The 21,767-nt window shown below is 40.4% G+C and overlaps 1 protein-coding gene across 1 annotated transcript in view; it reads right to left on the reverse strand.

The window, feature by feature from the left end:
• Window positions 1–21,767, reverse strand: part of ATP8B1 (ATPase phospholipid transporting 8B1) — a 117,111-nt gene that overhangs the window by 29,018 nt on the left and 66,326 nt on the right. The window contains exons 3-14 of the mRNA XM_004422575.3: window positions 15,321–15,418; window positions 13,872–13,985; window positions 11,804–11,902; window positions 11,628–11,689; window positions 9,082–9,154; window positions 8,904–8,974; window positions 7,297–7,379; window positions 7,018–7,176; window positions 6,763–6,851; window positions 4,643–4,833; window positions 2,037–2,245; window positions 403–446 (exon numbers count right to left, since the gene is read on the reverse strand). Coding sequence (XP_004422632.1) covers window positions 403–446; window positions 2,037–2,245; window positions 4,643–4,833; window positions 6,763–6,851; window positions 7,018–7,176; window positions 7,297–7,379; window positions 8,904–8,974; window positions 9,082–9,154; window positions 11,628–11,689; window positions 11,804–11,902; window positions 13,872–13,985; window positions 15,321–15,418 — 1,292 coding nt within the window. The remainder of the gene's footprint in view (window positions 1–402; window positions 447–2,036; window positions 2,246–4,642; window positions 4,834–6,762; window positions 6,852–7,017; window positions 7,177–7,296; window positions 7,380–8,903; window positions 8,975–9,081; window positions 9,155–11,627; window positions 11,690–11,803; window positions 11,903–13,871; window positions 13,986–15,320; window positions 15,419–21,767) is intronic.

Here is a 21,767-nt window from a genome sequence, read left to right on the forward strand (position 1 = left end):
CTTGGAAATAGATCTTTGCAAATGTAATCAGGTTAAGATGAGGTTATACTGGATTAGGGTGAGCCCTAATGGTGGTATATTTATAAAAGGAGGGAAATTTGGACACAGACACACAGGGAGAACACCATGTGAGGACACAGGCAGACATTTGAGTGTTGTGTCTACAAGCCAAGGAACACCAAAGATTGTAGGCATTCACCAGAAGCTAGGAAGAGGCAAGAAAGGATTCTTCCCTAGAGCCTTCAGAGGGAGCGTGGCCCTGATTTCAGACTTCTAGCCTCCAGAACTGTGAGAAAATAAATGTCTATTGTTTTTTAAGCCACCCAGTCTGTGGTAATTTGTTACAGCAGCCCTACAAAACTAATACATACCACAAACAATTCCTTAAATGAAAGGACTCACCTCTATTTTGCCATGATTATGTTGAGAAGCATCCCGATGGTCTCCTGAGAAACAAACAGGACAAAACAAACTGAGTCTCCACCTGTGTCCAGAGGTCCCTCCTCAGCTTGCTTTGGGTCTATGTTGGGGGTGGTTTTATGGTCTCATAGCCTGTTTCTGGACAGCCCTCAAATTAAGAATGGCTTTTACATTTTTCAAGGGTTGTAACAAACAAACAAGACATAACAAAGAAGAATATTTGATAGAACCATATATGGCCTGCGAAGGCTAAAATATTTCCTATCTGGCTCTTCACAGAAAAAGTTTGTTGACCCCTAGTCTAGAGGTTTGAATACTGGAGCCTGTGTCCCTCTACATTGCAATCTCCTCTGGGGCCAGAATCATGTCATTTGAAGTGCTTTACCCAGCTCAGAACAGACTGCCACCACGCACATGAAAATCATTTCCTCAACCTCTCTTTATCCCACCTTCCTCACTGATGCTCATTATGTGAAAACACGTGCACAGTATAAAATTTTCTACAAGTGGAAAGCATATGGTGTTCTTTAGCTTCTTTTAAAAACATTGTATTAAGTCTTTATTTAAAAGTTAGAATACTGTAATGCAGTAATATTTTTATAAATATACAGTGTATTTCAGAATATTAGAATGGAAATCAACTTTTTAAAAATAATTGTGGTGAAATAAACATAACATAAAACTTACCATCTTGATCTTTTTTTTTCCCGAGGAAGATTAACCCTGAGCTAACATCTGTTGCCAGTCTTGCTCGTTTTTTGCTTGAGGAAGCCACAGCGTGGCTGACGAGTGGTGTAGGTCCACACCCAAGATCCTCCGAACCAGGGCCACTGAAGGGGACTGCGCTGAACTTAACCACTATGCCGCGGGGCTGGCCCCCATCATGACCATTTTTAAGTGCACAGTTCAGAGGCATTAAGTATAATCACATTGTTGTGCAACCATCACCACCATTCACTTCCATTGCTTTTTTCATCTCGTAAAATTGCAACTCTGTACTCATTAAACGCTAACTCCCCATTCCTCTCTCCCTCCAGCTCCTGGCAACCACCATTCTACTTAGTCTCTATAAATTTGACTGCTCCAGATACCTCATGTAAGTGGAATCACAGAGTATTTGTTCTTTTCTGACTTGCTTATTTCACTTAGCATAATGTCCTCAAGGTTCATCCATGTTGTAGCATGTGCCAGAATTTCCTTTCTTCTTAAGGCTAAGTAATATTCCTTTGTATGTCTATAGCACATTTTCTTTATCCATTAATCCGTTGATGGACACTTGGGTTGCTTCCATACTTTGGCTATCATGAGTAATGTTGCTATGAACATGGGTGTATAAATCTCTCTCTGAGTCTCAGCTTTCGATTCTTTTGGGCATACACCTAGAAGTGGAATTGCTGGATCACACAGTAATTTTGTGTTTAATTTTTTGAGGAATGTGTGCCTATTTCTGACCACTGACCTCTCCCATGCATATGTCCCCAGTGCCACCAGCGATGCTGCTTCAGAACCAGGCCCAGAATGACCAGCAGGGCTCTGCACTGGGAGGGCACCGGCAACTCTGGGATGGCAGGCTGTGTTCACATATGCCCAGGGACTGAGGAAGAGCTTCCACTTACCGTAGATTTGCCCGTTGATGCAGCACTTTTTAAAGGTCATGATATTTTGAGTGAGGGTCCCTGTCTTATCAGAGAAAATGTAATGGATCTGCCCAAGCTGCTCATTCAGCGTGGTGGTTCTCGCCTTCGCAGGAGTGTCCTTCTCAGAATAGTACATCTGCAGGTCCCAGTTGATGAAGTAACTCTGTCCAAGACGAATCACTTCCACACTAGGAAGACAAAAGATTGCTTTCAAGAGAGTTCTCAGATACGAGTGGCAGGTAGTGGATTTTATCCTCACTTGTGTATACAGGAGCGAGCTGCTTATCTACAAAGAGACAAGCTATGTGGTGGCCCATGCGCCCGGCCTCTGGGTTCTTCTGCCCAAATGCATCCTTCTCCAGCTTCCAGGTCAAAGCCCCCTGGTCAGTGTGATTTCCCACTACCTCCTGAGCACATCCGGTCACAGCACCCCATGTTCAGGACACACAGCCCAGTGGGATGGGTGACACTGCCAAGGGCAGGCACCGCACACATGGCAATCCCTACTCTCTTTTCTCTCATTCTCCACTGCACCCAGGCACAACGGAACAGCTATGTTCACCTTTGCCCCCAATTGTAGGACCCTCACGGACCCTTTGCCCTACAATTGGGAATGAGGGTCCATGAGGTTACAGACTCTGTGTGCTCTCAAGTAGGGCAAAGGGCTTTCGGCAAATAAAAAAACCCCTAAATCATTATTCCACATTGTGAAAAACATAGTTTTTTCTAAATTCTTATAGAATGTGCAAAATAAGATATTCTAAAAGGATCATCTCAATTTTAAAACTGTAAGTGATTAAATAGATCTCAGTTATAAGGAAGCTGTTGACATATCCAGGAACTGTTAAGTGGGAAATTTATAACAGGTTATAACTTCTATAACAAGTTAAACAGATGAAATAACTCCCTCCACTTCTTCTCCCATAAATATTTCTTGAGTGCCTACTATGTACCAGATACCATCCTAGGTACCAGTAAACAAAACAGACAAAATCTCTACTCTTAAGGAGGTCACCTTCTAATGGAGACAGACAAATAAATAAATCAGTTAATATATACTTTATTGGGGGTGAAAATTCTCTGCAGAAAATCAAAGCAGGGTAAGGGCAGATGGAGACCAACAGGGATGGAAGTGACATTTAAAATACAGTGGGTCAGGAAAGGCCAAGGTGATAAGGTGGTGTCTGAGCAGAGACCTGAAGGAAATGAAAGAGCAACTATGCAGATATGGAGGGAAGAATGTTCCAGGACGAGATAAGAGCAGGTACAAAGACCCTGTGGCCGGCACAGGCACCACTGAGGTGTATCCAGGAGGCTAGAGTGGTGGGAGCCAGGGAGGTGGCACAGGTGCAGGAGGTAACAGTTGGGCATGGAGGGCAGAGCATCACATCATTCCAGGCCTCCTGGGTTATAGTGTGGCTTTGATGCGTTTATTCTGAATGAGGTGGAAAGCCTCTGCAGGGTTCCAAACAAAGCAGAAACTATCTGGAATGACCTGACCCAACTTATGCTTAAAAGAACCTTTATTTCCAAGAGAAATAAATCATACTAGTCACATGTCATAACTTTTTTAAACCAAAAACTACATATGCAGTTTATTTTATAACATACATTTATGGTTTTAGACAAAATAATCTATGTAATAGTTCTCTTAACAAGGGTAAAACTCATCTCAGTTTCTTTTAAAGTAACTGCAAACACATGGCTCCCCAGGGCTTTGCTTCATGTTAAAAGAACAATGGTAACTACATGTAATGAAATTAAAAATAAAACAAATGCACATGTAATAAAATTAAAATAAAATAAATGCTTCTAATTACAGGTGTGTATGTGATCCTGTATGCCTCTGGGCTATTACTTATTGGAACTAAGAGCAGACTCTGGCTGCTGAGTGTATTCCAAGGCACAATCCCCCTCCCAAAGGTCTAAAATCCAATTGACTGGTGACAGTGAACTTTGATATTAAAGTAAAAACGGAAGTAATACCACAAAACAAGGCGATTACTATTTGTAAAAGATATGACCCTGACTCTTTTATTGTGATTGAGATTGAGATGAGAAACAGAACATTCGAGAGGCTGAAGGTGGGCAGAGAGAGTGGCATTCCCACTAGGAAGCAGTAGCCAGGAAGCCCAGGGAGTTTTACGAGTAACGGGTATGGCAGGTGGAGTAAGGAAGACACATAAGAGGTTAGGAAGGCTCCTGAAAAGGAAAACGACTAAGTTTTTCCATGACGTTTTAAATCTTCACCTTCTCCCAGCCTCTTTCTGAAGCTTGGGGGATTGGAGCCCACAGAGAAGGAATCTAACCAGGTGAGTGACTACAGGAGCAGTGTTTGATCTCTGAACTCCAGTAGTCTTATCTGTAAAGAAGTCAAGATACGAGGTGCCGTGCCTGGCGCAGAACACACACTCAAATATTAATGTTCTTTCTCTATATAACCTTCAATTCTGAAATGAAAGTTATTTTCTTACTTGTTCGTTATGACCTTTGAAACAATTATTGCTAGAAACGAAGGTGCCAAGTTGGGAAAATGTACTGTGTTCTTCCTTTAAAGCAGAAGGCCAAAGAGAAGACAACCTTACCTGACATAAAGAGAGATAGGCACCAGGGTGTTTAGAATAATGATGTAGCCCCAGAAATTTAGGAATCCACTGTAGGAGGGTGTGTAGCCTTCTCCATCATAGAGGTACCAAGAATAATTGCCAACTTGAGCCTCCCAGTAAGCATGGCCAATGGCAAGACCAGCAGAAAGCAGGATAAGAACAATGATGATCTAGAAGACAAACAACATGTAAGTGTATTCTCAAGATGGACTGCCAACCCCATGCATTTCATAGATGTTAATTTACTCAATACTTTACATGTTTATGACAATTTAGTAGTCTGTAAAAACAACACACTTAAAATAAAAGCAGTGCCATAAGAATGCTTTGAAAGTCTATTTGATTCCTATGATGGATTGACTTATCCCACACACTACACAAAAGAGATGGTTTTCTTCCCAAAATTATCTTTCAGAAGAGAAAGTGGAATCTTATATTCAAATCCTTAAACATTCTCATATTACAGGGCATTCTTTCAATTACTCTTACTTTGAACAATAACATACGGTTTGGGGAAGACAGCTTACCTCACATGAAACAATTTCAAAGAATGCTAAATTGGGATGCTTATAGAAAACGTTTGATGGAAATGATTTCTTAAAAAAGAAGGCAAGGAAATTTCACCCAGATTTGGGTAACTATTCCTGAAGGTTTAATGATCACTTAACGTTAAGATCATTTAAGAAGCAATATAGTCAGTATTCTGTTGCAGAAATTATGAGTATATACTTAAGGAGTGAATAAAAAAGTCACTGTCCTAGTGGTATTTGGGGCTAGGAATAAAATTTCCAGGGACAGATTTAAATGTCTGGACACAGATTCCAAAAGTGCTATATTCAAAACAACGTGGCACAGAAGGGGAGACGATGAGCTCCTCGTGAGTGCTCTAGTCATAACCAAGACAGTGACATGGAAGATGCACAAGAAAAGTTTAAATAAAGTTTTCATGAGATGTGGGAGCAGGGAAAAAGAGCTGTTTCTTAAATTAATATATTACTTTTATACGATTTAAAATATGTATATGCAATTAAAGTATTATAAGTCCCTAAAAGTTTATGTATTCAAATTAAACTAAATACCGGAAAAAAAATTAATTCTCATTGGGAAATTGGAGGACTGGCTAATATTTGGGGCCTCCGTACGTGCAGAAGAGTTAACATAGCAGGCCTGATACTGCTATCCTTTGAAGGCCTGCTTGCAAGGTTAGTCCTTGGCTGGCATCTGGGAACTTGGATTTGGGGACGGTTTCCTGATTCTCTGATAAGAATGGCTCATTGTGCCTGGTTGTGTAAAACAATATGGTTTATGCTGAGCATCTGCATTCCTTCGGAGAGTCTGGGATTTTGGTACACGCCACGCAGACAGGCCTATGTGACCAGACCCCAATAAAACCCTGGGCACTGAGTCTCCAATGAACTTCCCTGGTACAGACAGCATTTCACATGGGCTGTCGCAAATTGTCACTGAGTGAATTAAGTGTGTCTTGTGTGTGAGAGCCCCCGGGGAGAGAACTCTTAGAAGCTTGCACCTAGTTTCCTCCGGGCTTGGCCTTTTGCTGATCTTGCTTTGTAATATGTTATAATAAGTCATAAGTGTGAGTGCAACTATACACTGAATTCTGTGAGGCCTTCTAGTGAATCATCGGACCTGGGGGTGGTCTTAGGGACCCTCAACACACACTTAAACGTGGACTTAAAAATATGTTGGAAAAAAAAGGTTTGCTTTTAAGAGAACTATCCCTATGGGAAATTAACAGCAGTAAAATCAACCCAACATTGACTTCAGGAGCCCAGTCCCACTAACTTATCTAAGTCTCCCTGGTTTTCCAACTGGTCATTCCAGGCAACAAAATATTCAACTACCCAGGGCACCCTACCACTGGAATTTCTATTCCCAGGGGGATTCTCCTATTAGAAATGTAGCATTTCTGAGAAAAAGTGAGGGAATCCCCTCTCTCCCCGTCCAACCTTGGAGCACCTCAAGCAGTTTTCTCTTTGGCCTACAGAGGTAAGATTTCTTTCCAGTAGAAAAACATACAACAAAATTAGAGCAAAAGACAGCAGTCTAGCTTCTCATCTACCAAAACAGAAAGTAAATACCGTATAAACCATGTAGTTCATCAAGTAATCAATTTTAGTTCTTTTAAATCTGGTTTTCCCACTGTTCTTCATTATTTTAGTGTCAGCACCTAAAAATGGAAAATTCAATACAATCAGCAATTGGAAAAATCAATTCACTGGCATGTCAATAAAATTACTCTTCCTTTGGTCTCGATAAAGGACAGAAAATCAATCCTCTTCTTTCAATCTTAAATGTGCATATCATACCAATTTCCCAAGAAACTCTGAAAGTACCTGCAAAAATGACCAATCCATGGCAGAAATCGGTGTTCCTCATTACACAGCCACGTAACAAAATTTTATCAGCATCCAAAGGAAAACTTGTGTTTCTCCAAAATAGTGTTCCTATAAATTTATCCAGTCGGTTATTGGGTTCTTCACATTCAATAAAACCTTTAAAAAAGATATGATTTACATAAGTTCTCACATATGAAAGATTTTCTGGTTTTTAATTAATAGGAACCGAATCAAGCCATTAAAATTTAATACAGAGTAAGACGTGTTTGCACAAACCATCAAATGTTGCCAATGAATTTTCTCTTTGGAGATATTGGTGTGTGATTTCAAGCGCCATTTTGAACTTTAAGTTGGTTTCTCTAAAAGGAGATAGATAAAAAGAGAATTAAATGAACAAACTGTGGAGTTTGAGAGAGAATATAAAGAAAATTGTACAAAGTAATATTAGGTATACCTAGAAACAAAAGGTAAGAAATTAGCTTTTTCTAACTCTCTGTTCCTCTTAACCTCTGGTTTTCTCTCTGAACTAGAGAAAAACTCCTGACCTGGGAAATGTTGGTCCCCTTTGTTGTTTGTCCTTGTGGGCCAGTAGGGATAGGACAGAGGCACCCACAAGCTTCCCTTCATCCTTCTTACTAACTTAACTCTTACCATCAGCCTGGACTATCAAACTGCTGTTGAAAAACTTAGCTTCTAATATTTAATCACACTAAGATGATTCTACAAAATATAGTTGTTACAGAAAGTCTCTAGACTCAGTCAACTTATTATGTTCCAGAGTGAATACCTGGATCCCATGTCTTTGAAAGATAATTCTGAGAAAGGAGATGGTAATCTTACCCCCAATACTTGGCACGTCCCACCCACAGTGCAAGGGAAGTCACGTGTGAGAGGACATGCAGGGTCAGGCTGAGCACACGTGCTCTGGAGAGCAATGCTGCCTTCTCACGATGGACATCCTTTTATGGGCTTCACAAATAGAAGTTCACCAGCAGTTCTCAACTTTCCCATTCTGTTTTTTCTGACAGGGCATGTTCAGATTTTATATCTTTGTAAAGCTTTAGAATTTCTCACTCATGGGAATAGCAGCTGTTTCCTAATTAAGACTGAACAATCAATCGACTGATTTATAGAGCAAAGAAAGACCTAGTTTTTACTCAGATGATCTCACTCTCCATGAAGAAGCTTATGCACATCTAGGGCACGGGGAAAGGGGTTTACGCCAGAGTGGGCAAGGCAGGCACTAGCTGAGAGCCAGCCCAGGGGAGCAGTGTCCCAACTCTGCCACTTACTGCGTGACCTTGGGCAGGCTACTTCACCACCTCGTGCCTCAGTTTCCTTAGGGGTAATGTCGAGATAATAATAATACTCATCTCAAAGGGTTGTTGAGATTAAATGAGCTAACATGTAAAGTTAATGCAACCTATAGGCACTCAATAAATGCACTGAAAACTGGTCAAAAACAGAATTTTATTCTCTTTCAAGTGGTGGTATAATAACCAACACCAACAAAGGGAGAATTCAAAACTGTCTATTGGCAAAGACTTTAAAAATCTGTTCTTTTTCTCTGAAATAGATTATATTAATAGTCATTCCCATGTGTCTGGACACTGCTTAGCAGTTTACCAAGGGCTCAGGCATACATTCTGCCGTTGATCCTTTTACCTCCCCTGAAAGGTGGGGGAAAGGCAGGTTTGAGAGCTCAACTTTACAGAGGGAATAAAACAAAGAGGTCAGTCTACTAGGGAGACTGCTGGACGGCCAACAAGTGGCAGAGGCAAGGCCAGATCTCCGGGCTTCTTTTCCAGAGTGCACAGCTTTCAACGTAATGACTGTGCCTTCAAAGGTCAGCTTTAAAACAGGCCCCTCTAAGGCATGCTTACCCATCGAGCTCAGCCGTTTCGACATAGCAGAGGCTGTTAGGTTCAGAGCTGGACAGCAGCAGGATGTCAGCCTGTTCAAAACAAAACAGACCAATAACACAGAGACCCCAGAGGCGAAACCGAGCACCAGGTCAGAGGAGAGAACAAGGAACGAGAGACGCAGAGCTTGTTCACTTACTGGAATAAAATCATTTTTTTTCAGACGAATGACATCTCCAACTTGAATCTCTTTCCACTTGGCAATTTTGAATCTAGATATTGAAAATAATGAAAGTATATTGGTTTTTTAAAAGTTACTGGCAAGGGATTTGGAATTATTCTTTCTGGAAGCCAAAGATTCTGGGAAAACATGTAAATCACAGGGAAAAGGTTTGCTAAAATTCAGCCATTTAACGATTAAGGGGTCATGAGAATCGTATTATCCTTTGAAGGAAGGAACAATGATGGTGATGACTTTGATGTTTCTTTCCATTCTATGTCATGTAATAAAGGGTTAATGGGGGCTACTTAAATCTGTGGCAAGGAGATACATGCCACCTTTTTATTTTTACTCATGTCCTATGTTCCCACCTCTCCTGTTCTCTTTCCTCTCAGTGATCCATCACCTCTTCTGTGCTAGTTCCAGGACAGGAAGGCATCATGGCCTCCACATGGGCCACTTGGAATCCTCATGGAGCTTTAGAGCTTGCCTCCTCTATAACATTTAAATTATCTTTGTAATGAGTATGTATCACTTTTATAAGGAAGGCATAGCTAACTTACAGGTAAAACCATTAATTCTAAACTCACTGATTCTAATAAGGATATTGATAAAATAAAATTAAAAGATTACTATCTTCAGTATTAAATTTTATAGGAAATATCCATTTAAATGTCTAACAAATCAGCCTTTAAAGGGGGCCGGCCCCATGGCTTAGCGGTTAAGTGCGCGCTCTCTGCTACTGGAGGCCTGGGTTCGGATCCCGGGCGCGCACTGACGCACCGCTTCTCCGGCCATGCTGAGGCAGCGTCTCACATACAGCAACTAGAAGGACGTACAACTATGACATACAACTATCTACTGGGGCTTTGAGGAGAAAAAGGGGGAAAAAAAAGTTGGAAGATTGGCAATAGATGTTAGCTCAGGGCCAGTCTTCCTCAGCAAAAAGAGGAGGATCTGCACGCATGTTAGCTCAGGGCTGATCTTCCTCACACAAAAAAAAAAATTTTTAAAAGTTTTAAAATATAGTAGTCTGTTTTAAAGGTTTTCACATAAAGAAAAGATATCCCTAACAGATATTATGAACCTACAACTAAGAAACTTAATTCTTTTGGAGGCAGAAATCTAATGACTATGTTTGTCTTCCCATGAATTTATGGGTAAAAGAGAGCTGGAGATTTAAAATACATTTTAAATATATCCTTATACCCCAGTTTCCCCAATTTTATAAGAATTTGATACGCAATTCTTAATCCCAGGATTTTTTTTTTTAATTTGGCTTACCTTTCAATAAAAGGAATTGTGGTTAGTTTACATTTCAATATTTCTAAAATTATAAATTAGCAATTTGTGTGTGGGTCTCAAATTATAAATGAACAAGTTGAGCACCTTCTTGCCACAGCTCTTTGGGGGGTATTAGAGGCAATTCCATTGGACTCTTCCATTGTGATGTCCCAATTTCCCCTCGGGAGGCCCCCGCTGCCCTGCCCCACAGATGCCCAAGTCCCCACAAAGGCTTGACCCCACTCCAGGGGTTGCCGGGGCCATGGCCCTGCCAGATATGCACCCCCAGCCCCAAATTCAAGGCAACTCAGAGCTACTCTTTACAGTGTAGATAGCCAGGTTGTGGGCTAAACAGAGTGTGTGGGCTAGCTATGAATCTCACCACCATTCATGACAAGGATGCTAAGTGACTTGAAAGGTAACCTTCGGGACAGAATCTATTGATTTGTGAGGGAAAAAAAGCCATCTCAACATATTTATAGATTGATGTGTCTATATTCAAATCAGACACCATTAAAGTGTGGATGTAAATCGGGTTATTTTCCTGAGTGTTGACACATAAAAAGTCTGAATTAGGCCTTAGTCACTATTTTTAGCACTTGAATTTGTAGTTCTGCCTCAAGGCCTTTGCTCAAAAAAACAACTCAGTACTGATCCCTGAGTTGGCACTTCGGTCACAGTTGACTACGTTAATTTAACAAACATTTACTGAGCACTTGCTGTGTTTTGGAGGCTCTGGTGGACCCCAAAACAAATACCGTCAGGACAGTCTCCTCAAGAAACTTGTAGTTCCGGACAGAAAATGAGGCATCTACACAAATAATTCCAATAAAATTCAGAACATAGAAAGAAAGATGAAAACTAAATGCTGTGAAAGCCCAGTGAAGGAAGAAATCACTCCAGCTGGAGAATTGGGAAAGGAGTCAAGACATTTGAGCAAAGCCTGAACAGGATAAGTTTGGGAACAGTAGAGATGACGGCAGTACATTCTGGGCTAAAGGAGTTATGTAAACACAGCAGTGATGAGGACACAGGCCAGTCAGGCAACAGCCTGTAACCCAATTTGGGTATAGCCTCTGGGTCACAAGGAGGGAGAAAAGTCTTAGTAAATTAAGAGAAACCTTGACAATGAAAGGTTAATGCACTGATAGACTTCTAATAGCTATCTCTAGGTATGTTTCTAGACATATTTATATGTTACATCCTTGTAACTAAGTTACAAATTAGGAAAGGCACAGTACCTGCCATCTTTAATGACTTCACACGTCCTATTGTTGATTTTGTTATCCATTTTATGGCGAGCCTTTAGAAGAGAGATGGGGAAAGGTTATTTTAATAATCTCAAAACGTAAAGTATTAGTGCCAAACTAAAATAAGCTTGCAGCAGTGAGGAGAAAGTTGCATGAGAAATCCTTACCACATCGTCCACCAGGTCTTTGATCGCCGTAATGCCCAGCACTATGAGCAAGGGCACCAGGGTGGTATACCAGGCCAGGGTCGTGATTTGAGGGATTGACTGAAAGAAAGAAAAAGGCATACACGTGTGCCCAGGAAGGCATCACTAACCTACAGGTAACCGCTCATTCTAAGCTTGCTGATTCTAAGTCTGATCTCCATCATCACCTAAGTCTATATCCTGCAGAGCAGGCAGGGAAAGGCCTCTGAGCATCCAGCTAACCTCTTTCTTGTGGCTCTCCCTCTAGCTCCTGGCCTCCTGGAACAGAGCCCAGAGGACAGTGGCTTCTGAAATTGTCTCGTTATGACCTTAACTGGACACCAAGGAGGTTTTGTAACATGATACCTAAAAGAGAACTGCTCTAAACCTTTTGTGAAAGTCATCATCAACAGGCGGGAGGGCAGCAGGGGGTGCTGGGGGGGCGTAGTCCTGGAACCTTTAGGGAAGGCATACAGCAGGCTCTACACTGCTGGTTGCTCAGCCAGTGGTCTCTGAGGGTCCCATGATGGAAGCAAAGATGGTAGTAGGTAGTGGTTGCTTCTGAAAGCTAGTGATTGGGTGGGGCATCACTGGGGGCACTAGAAGCAAGCGCTTCTTTCAGGGGCATCGCTGTTGGTCCAGCTAAGAAAGAGGCTGGCCTTGCAGGAAGCCCCATCTCCATCAAGACAGCCTCCAAGTTGGAACAAAAGATTGGGAGGCAAGTTTAGTAAAGATCCCTTGTAACCACCCTATTGATCATTGGGACATAAAATGGAGCAGTTAAAATGACAGGCTTTGGAGTCAAACTCCTGGATCCAAGTCCTGCCCAGCTCTACCACTTCGGGCTAGGCGCCTTTGAGCAAGTTCCCTTACCTTGCCAGGCCTCAGTTCTTGTCTGCAACATGGAGGTTATGATAGTGCTTACACAGAGTACAAGAATTAAGGAAAGTAACAGTGCAAGTAAAGGGCTGACTAAAGCTGTTACTATTATCCTAATTTGGATTGCCAGATCTTAAGAAAAGATCATTGGGGGGTGGTTGGAAGAGAGAAAGATCATTTCTCACACTATTGTCAACGCATGGAACTCCCCTTTTCCCTGTTAGAAGGGAGTAAGGGAAAAGTAGCCCACTTATCACACAGCAGCACCTTATGATTTGTAGTGTTTATCTCTACACAAGCTTGTCTCAAAGGCCTCTTTGGATAAGAGGACCATCCTTTACTATCAAGTCAGCAGGTCCTATGTTCTACTAAATCTGTTGAGTATCCATTTCTCTCTCATGTCTTCTCTCCTCTCCACTCCATGAGTCCTCCATCCCCATGCAGGCATACAGGCTAGCATTTTCATAAAACCGTACTGGGTGAATCCCAGCAGAGGAGACTGTTTTCCAAATCCAAGGCTTGATGTAAAGAATCTGATAAAACCAAGTGGATACGCTATCCTTTGTAACCTGCACATCAGGTGCTAAAGGTTGATACTCTGAGTGGTAACTAGGGGGTGTCAAGTTCCCTTGATTATCACAACAGTTCCTAAAGAGATAAAATGAATGCTGTCCAGATAAGTGAATGATAGTTTGCCACAATTAAGGGAAAAAAAGCCTTTCCAATGTAGAATCAGTTCACAAAAATAACTGATTGAGATTTATGACCAAAATATTAATTGAAATCAACAATTTATTCTTGGGGAAATTAAGCATCTAAATAGAAAATAAAAGGCAAGCATAAAAAATAGATTTAATTTTAAGACACAATAATTTTACAAAATGAAGATCTTAATTTTATTCACTTCAGGGAAGCCAGTCTTCATATCCACATCAATATGGAATTGAATTTTTAAAAATATAGAATTCAAATAACATTTCCATTTGCTTCTTTTCCCTGTTCATTTAACAATGATTGAGCTGGTTCATACACGAGGCATGTTCCCATAAGGGCAGAACCGCGATACTAATATAAAAAACTTTCAAGATTATTCACATTATATGCATCCACAATTTAAGTGTTATTGAGTCACCATAATTTAAAACTGATTTAAGATAAGAAAGGGCATTACCTGTAAGATGAGAAGGATCAGGAAGTAGAAATTGGCTGCTCTCTTAAACTGCTCAAACAAATTCATTGGTAGAAAGGTAATCACATTATACTTGTATGTTTTAATTGCATTATTCTGTTGGAAAAAATAAGAAAGTCATTCTAAATGACGCCACACATTTATCACAATGTATACACATCTGCAAAAATCACTAAGCCCTGTGGCCCACAGTGACACAGGGACATAATTTGTTATTCGGAAAGATATTGAGATTTCCTTTAAGCTTTTAATTCTAGCCAGGCCTCAGAACGACACCTTGGAGGTTTATGTGAGAGACAGTAACAAGACGCAGACATTTCACCTCAACAGGGTCTTTGGCAAATCCACTTGTGACCAAATGGATCCTGCTGTCAGATTCCTTGACCGCTTAGAGCCTCTTAGAAAATGGGCAAAGGAGACATCAACATGGGCGGCAAGCTGGAAAAGTATCACTCTTATTTAAGGGGGATGGAGGCTACTGTGTAAGAAAGAGTAAAAGACACCATTGTGGATTGCATTGTGTACCTCAAAAGACATGCTCAAGTCCCATCCCCGATCCCTGTGAATGTCATCTTATTTGGAAATAGGGTCTTTGCAGATGTAATCAAGTTACAATGAAGTCATACTGGATTAAGGCGGGCCCCAATCCAATGACTAGTGTCTTTAGAGGAAGAGGAAAATTGGACACAGACATAGAGACACCGAGGGAGACGCCCATGAGAAGATGGAGGCAGAGACTGGAGTGATGTGTCTAAAAGCCAAAGACTGTCAGCAATCACCAGAATACAGGGGAGAAGCTTGGAATAGAGTTTCCCTCAGATCTTCCAGAAGGAACCAAGACCTTGCTGACACCTTGATTTTGGACATCTGGCCCCTGAACTGTTATTAATAAATTTCTGTTGTCTTAAACCACCCAGCTCGTGGTACTTTGTAACAGCAGTTCTAGTGAAATAATAGACACCTCACATTTAAGCCCACACTTAACAGGTGTTCTTTATCATATTCAAAGGTAACAAGCATTTTTTAGGTGAAAATATCTTCAGTCTCTAAATCTACCACAAGCAGAGGAGGGGGAGATTAGTTGTTAAGATTCCTTTCAAATTCTTACTACTTTCAAACATAAGACTTCTGTGACATTATTGTATATTCTTTGTAAAACATTTTTAAGAGAGCTTTGCACATATATAGGGACATTTTCAATCTACATAATTTTGTTTTGTTTTGTTTCAAGCCACTCTTACACACTCTCAGGGTAGTTAAACTTAATGTGATGAATAAAAATGACATCCTATAGAACTAACAATGATTATCGATGGCCCCAGGCCAGGGGTTACTTGGAAGGCAGGTGTCACACAAAATTAGTAAGCATGGCAGCTACTGGGAAAAACTGGCTTTTAATAAAGATAATTCAGAAAGTTAAAATCAACTTACCGCGTATTTGCTCTCCTTAATACAAAAGAACTTAGTGTTCATAAAATGAGGTTGTTCGTGGAAGCTTCGATCATTTGCTTTGACTTGCCATGTACAGTCTTTAAAAAAGAAAGAGAAAAAAATCCATCAGATAGGAAATTAGCATGTTGTTATGAGTCGAATTATGTCCTTCCCAGATTCATATGTTGAAGCCCTAACCCCTACCCCATACCTTATTTGAAAATAGGGTCATTTGAAAATATGACCTTATTTGGAAATAGAGTCATTGCAGATGTAATCAAGTTACAATGAAGTCATTAGAGTGGACCCTAATAAATATGACTGATGTCCTTATAAAAAAAATAAATTGGGACACAGAGATACACATAGAGGGAAGATAATGTGAAGTCACAGGGAAAAGACGGCCACCTACAAGCCAAGGAGAGAGGCCTGGAACAGATCCTTCCCTCACAGCTCTCAGAAGGAACCAACACCGCCAAGTAGATGCCACTCGAAGTCTGATCTGAGACTTTCAGCCTCCAGAACTGTGAGATAAGAAATTTCTGCCATTTAAGAGAACCAGTTTGTGGTACTTTGTTACGGCAGCCCTAGCAAACTATGAACATGTTGTAACTTGACCAACTGTTCATAGAACATCAGAACTCTAAAAAAGTAACCCTCATTTAAACACGGCCCAAACAAAAAACCCAGAACTCCAGAAGGTCACAGCTAAATTAAGTTAAATTATTTTTCAAATTCATTTACTTGGTTTGTAAAATTTATAACCCATTAAATACTTAGTGAATGAATAAATGAAAGAAAAAAGGCATCACTAATTCAATACTTTTGAATCCTGATCATAAATCAGTGTTGTGCATTACTTTACTCTGATCGCCAATATCTGTCATGTTTCTAAGTTCATTTCATGTACTTAGTGTCACGTCTACCACTCAAGCCCCCTGTCTAAACTCCAGAGAACTTTAGAAAGTCTATAGCTTCTCTGTTGCTAGAGGGAACAATTCTCACGCAACAGGTGTCTCCTAAAACCTTCTCTGACATGCTGGAAGTACCCTTTAAGGACATGCTTGCAGACCTTCTGAATGAACAGGAAAGGTAAAGTTCACAGGCAGTGAGATGTAGTTTCCCTCTGGCTCAATTCTTTTCTATCTCAATGGTGGAGCCCAGCACCTAATGGAAATTTCGGCGAAAGGGACCTTCCAACATAGAGATGACTAACCTGGCAGTCAGGCTGCATCCGCAGGGGAAAGAAATTTCCACCCACTTGTATGGTCTTTGCCCATCTACTCTTGGCTTCTACTGTCCCATGATGCATAGCTCTAAAGCTAACATTTGTTCAGTGCTTACCACATGCCAAGCATCATGCCAAATAGTTAATATCTCAATTTTACAGCTGAGGAAACAGGATCAGTAACTTGAAGAGTGGGAGAATCAGAATTCAAAGTCTGGCAGTCTGACCCCCACCCACCTCGCTGTACTGACTGAGCCTTCTTTCATGACTTATGCTCCAAACCACCAGGAGAACTCTGCCAGCGAGCCAACTTGGGAGGGTCATTTATGAGTATAGGGTCAACCTTCCCACTGTTACCCAGGTATCAGGCTGTGCTTAGTCTCCTAACAGGAAGGCATAAGCATCCGCTGCTATGAAAGCTCAAGACAAGGATGTTACAAATCAGGAGGGAGAGTCGAGGAAGCGCCTCTTTGGCATTAGGTTCTCCAATGACTTGTGTGTTCGAATGTGCATGCCACATGAACTTCCCTTGTGTGACACACATGCGTGGGTGAACGCAGTTTGGATGAACCCTTCCTCTCCTGCAAACTGGCAAGGAAGGGAAATCAACAACTGCTGTGACAAAACTATTTTTGGAGAAGGGAATATATTAAAGAACATTTACAAGTAGAGAACAATAAAATTATCCATCTTATGACTATCATTAAAAAAATAAAGATACCATACTTTTGAAAATATTGCATTTCATTTTTTAAAATGATTCATTTTCTAGACTTTTACTTTATAGGAAATAAAGATAATGTTGCACAAGGAACAAGTATGGACTACTGAAGAATGCAAAGAATTAACTTTATTACTTTTTTAAAACCACCATACCATTACCGAAAATTTCTCTTGCATCATTTTGGCTGCCACTTATTGAGTAATCATACCTGTTGTGTCATTACAAATGGAAATGTTCCTAGCATCTTACTAGCTGAAGTGCAATTTTATAAAAGGGTAAATTAAAATGGAACTATAAAACAACTCATAAGCATTGTTATAATGTACGTAATCAGAACATTTCTTTCCCACTTAAACAGGAGATCTAAACGACAGTAGGTAAAAAAAGATATTTGATGGGGTAATCTCGAATCCATCCTACTTTATGGCACTTCACAAATATATGTACTTTTAATGGTTCACTTTAGCTCGCAGATAACTTGTGACGCACCTCCAGTCACCAGTGTTCTAGAACACCACTGAGCTGCTGTTCTAAACTTCAGGAAGACTGAGAAGGAAAATAGCAGATTCCTCGAGAAGGGAGAAAAGGCAAGTGGGAAGGCATAAAAATCAATCTCAGCAATACTCGAGAGGAAAGAATGAGCTGCCCTGATAAAGAGCTGGATTCTTTGGTCCCCTTGTGGCTCTCTAAATTTGCTTCATAATTCAGTCCCCTAGCCAGTATTCCTCTGTCTGTTCCAGTACTCCCCCCTCATCCCCAGCCAGTTCTGATTGGATGCCTCAGACAGAGGCTGGTATCTGCCCTCAAGTAAGGGCAGTAAGGAATCTACCAGAAATGACCTTGGTCTGTTAATTTTACACTTTCAGTAAGGTCTTGGGGAGCCTGGAGAAAGTAATCAGTCTGTCTTCATCTATGACTTAACCATAGGAGCATTTCTAGTTAATTTCAGAAGTCTGATCGTCATCAAGTAACCAATAACCCTATTTCCAACTAGGTTCCTTGTTTGGCCTAATTCAAAAAAATCAGCGGCCAAATCGATGCCCTCTGATTGTTTCCAGAGTTTTATGCTAATTGCTTGAGCAGTATTTAAATCAGAGACCATATAAAAAGTGAAAACAGTGTTCCGTGGTCAAATACATTTGCAAAAGACAGCATACTGCATCCCTCTCTTGGACATTCAATGGACCCACTGGTATATTAAAGGCTCTGAGAAGTTCTGTAGTAAAAAAACTTATTTAATTTTATTTAATTCAGTCTTTTCAAAATTGATGTGACCACCCAGGCACCTTTTTAAAAATCACAGAACACCTATTAATACGGTTTGAGAAATGCTGTGCTAAAGCACATGCCTTTAGGAAGGGCAGCAAAATAGCACTTGCAAATATTTGTCTTTTTGACCACTTACTAAGTACCCACTTGGAACAGAGAACTTTACTAGACACTTGGACCACAAGGCTAATCTACAGAAAAAGTTGGAATCTTGCCCCATTTTCTAAAATGGAAATATTGATTAAGAAAAGAGAAGAAATGATATATTTACCAGCAAAAAATGCACCTTCACCACATGGCCCTTTGGTTAAAAGCTAGAAAGATATCCACTAACAAGGGTTGTGCCTAGCAAAATCATCAATGCATGTGTCCAGAGATGCATTTAACATCAGCCAGCTGTGGCTCAAAATCATCCCCAAATCTGGTAAATGTGTATTTAATAAATCTAAATGTTGTTACATGATGTTTAGAGTGTTCCCATGGTCACCAAGTCCTCTGATCATCGCCTTCTGGAAAAGGAAGTAAGCTTGGCCTGGTCCCTCATCCTTTCATTTCTGGTTCTGAATTCTTGCTTATAGACACACCAAAGACCAAAGAGCTGCATTAGTTGGTACAAACTGCAGCAAACCAGTAGAGTAAAGAGATCAAAAATTTAACATCAAAAAGGAAAAAACCAGGGGCTGGCCTGGTGGCAGAGTGGTTAAGTTCGCATACTCCCCTTTGGCAGCCCGGGGTTTGTGGGTTCGGATCCCAGGCACGGACCCACACACCGTTCATCAAGTCATGCTGTGGTGGCATCCCACATACAAAATAGAGGAAGATTGGCACAGATGTTAGCTCAGGGACAATCTTCCTCACCAAAAAAGAAAAGAAAGGAAAAGAAAAACCAAACAAATAAAAAGAGAAATGGGGGGCTGGCCAAGTGGCATAGTGGTTAAGTTTGAGTGCTCTGCTTCAGCGGCCTGGGGTTCATGGGTTCGGATCCTGGGCACAGACCTACACACCGCTCATCAAGCCATGCTGTGGTGGCATCCCATATACAAAACAGAGAAAGATTGGCACAGATGTTAGCTCAGGGCAAATCTTTCTCAGCAAAAGAGGAAGATTGGCAACAGATGTTAGCTCAGGGCAAATCTTCCTCACAAAAAAAAAAAGAGAGATGGGTAAAAAACATGAACAGACCATTCACACAAAGGGAAATTCAAATGGTTCTTAAATATGTAAAAAGATACTCAAGTTCATAAAAAAAGAAGTGCAGTTCTTCAGTGAGGTACCAATTTTTATCCTATAATGGCAAAATATTGGCAAAGAGTAAAGAATTTGACAGCACACTGGGTTGAAAAGGGAGTGGAGAAACAGGCCCTCTTGTCTATCAAACTTTAACACACACACCCACTGACTGAGCAATCCCACTTCTAGGAATTTATCCTCCATGTATATACTCACGCACAGGAGAAACGACATATCTCAGGGCTATTCAGTGCAGCCCTGTTTATCAGAAGGATTAGAAACAACCTAAACGCAACCATGAACAGCTGGTTAAACATCCACACAATGAAGGCCTATATAGTCTGCAAAAAAGAATGAGGCAGCTTTCTATGTACTGATGGGGAAGCTCTCCAAATCACACAAGGGGCAAAAGCAGAGGGCACCTACCCTACTGTGCTTTCAGCTATGTGACACACAGAATTAATGCACAGGAGGAATGTATGCATGTATACACACTTGTGCGTGTGCTTATGTGTATGTATATCTATGGGTGTATAAGGGCACATGTTTGTAAGTATTCTTTGCACATACAAGTGTGTGTATATCTCCAGAAGGACATATGAGAAGCTGGTAACTGCAGTTTCTTTCTAGAAAAGGACACTGCGTGTCTGACAGACAGAAGAGGCAGGAGGGAGACTTCATTTTTACCTGTGCCCTTTTATAATTAGATCTATTTGCATGTATTACCTTTAAAAAAATATGTTTGCAATTCAATTCCTTCCCTCTATAGGTTTATATATAAAGCGAATATGTTAAGTTGCTTGATTTTCTTATGGTCATTATACCATTATATTTAATACTTAAAAAAATACTATTCTAAAACCAGTGGGTTGGTGGGTGGAAATAAATCAAGAGTGAGAATGCAGGGATAGATGGAAATCTATGCAGTTATGGAAAAAAACTACAACCACATTCAACAATATGAGTAAATCTTTAAAAATATCTTTGAATAAAGCCTGACATCCACAAATACATACTGTATTCCATTCCAAATCTTTCCAAATGTATGGTTCCATTTATACACAAAGTTTGAAAACATGCAGAACTAAACTATAGTGTTTAGGGATATATATTTAGATGGTAAAACTATAAAGAAAATCAAGAGAGTTATTACTATAAAAATGAGGATGGAGGTTACCTCTGAGGAGAGAGGGAGAGAGGGTCTTCCTAGCATGACTCCTATCATTAAAAACCTACTTCAGAGACTTAAGTTCCAAACTGGCAATAAGAAAAAAAACAGCGCGTTAAGTCTCCATGAGCAAGAGCTTCTCACTCAAGATTTGGTCATAAAATGACATTACTCAACAGCAAGTTCTATAAAACGAGATGATACAGTCTCATCACCCCCTCCACCATCACAAATTTCTCAGCAGAGGAACATCCCGCTGCCCCTCGACACACACACTTTATTTTACAAGCTGCCAGTTACTGTGGTATTCTTAAGGCTGAAGTGGTGGAAGGCAGTTCACAGCTAATCAGAGAAAGAAAATAAGTAGCCAGAGTGGAATTTCCACATGTGGTATGTGTCAAAATTCTAAATGCATCTAACTGAGTAGAAAACATATCTCCTAAGCATGTTTCATGGATTTCCTAGGATTTCCATGTTTCAATGGACTGGCTTAATAGGTCTTTTGATTCCAGATAAAAATTCATTCATAGATGCTCTAGAGATCCACATTCCTTTTTTTTAATTGAGGTAGCATTGGTTTATAACATTACATAAATTTCAGGTGTACATCAATATATTTCAATTTCTGTGTAGATTACATAAAGTTCACTACCCAGAGACTAATTACCATCCATCACCACACATGTGTGCCCAGTCACCCCTTTCGCCCTCCTCCTTCTCCCCTTCCCCTCTGGTAACCACCAATCTAATCTTTGTATCTATGTGTTCATTTGTTGTTGTTGTCGTTGTTTTTATCTTCTATTTATGAGTGACATCATACGGTATTTG

The sequence above is a fragment of the Ceratotherium simum genome, chromosome 14 (genome assembly GCF_057802395.1).
Source record: "Ceratotherium simum simum isolate JZ-2026a chromosome 14, ASM5780239v1, whole genome shotgun sequence".
Lineage (NCBI taxonomy): Eukaryota > Metazoa > Chordata > Mammalia > Perissodactyla > Rhinocerotidae > Ceratotherium > Ceratotherium simum.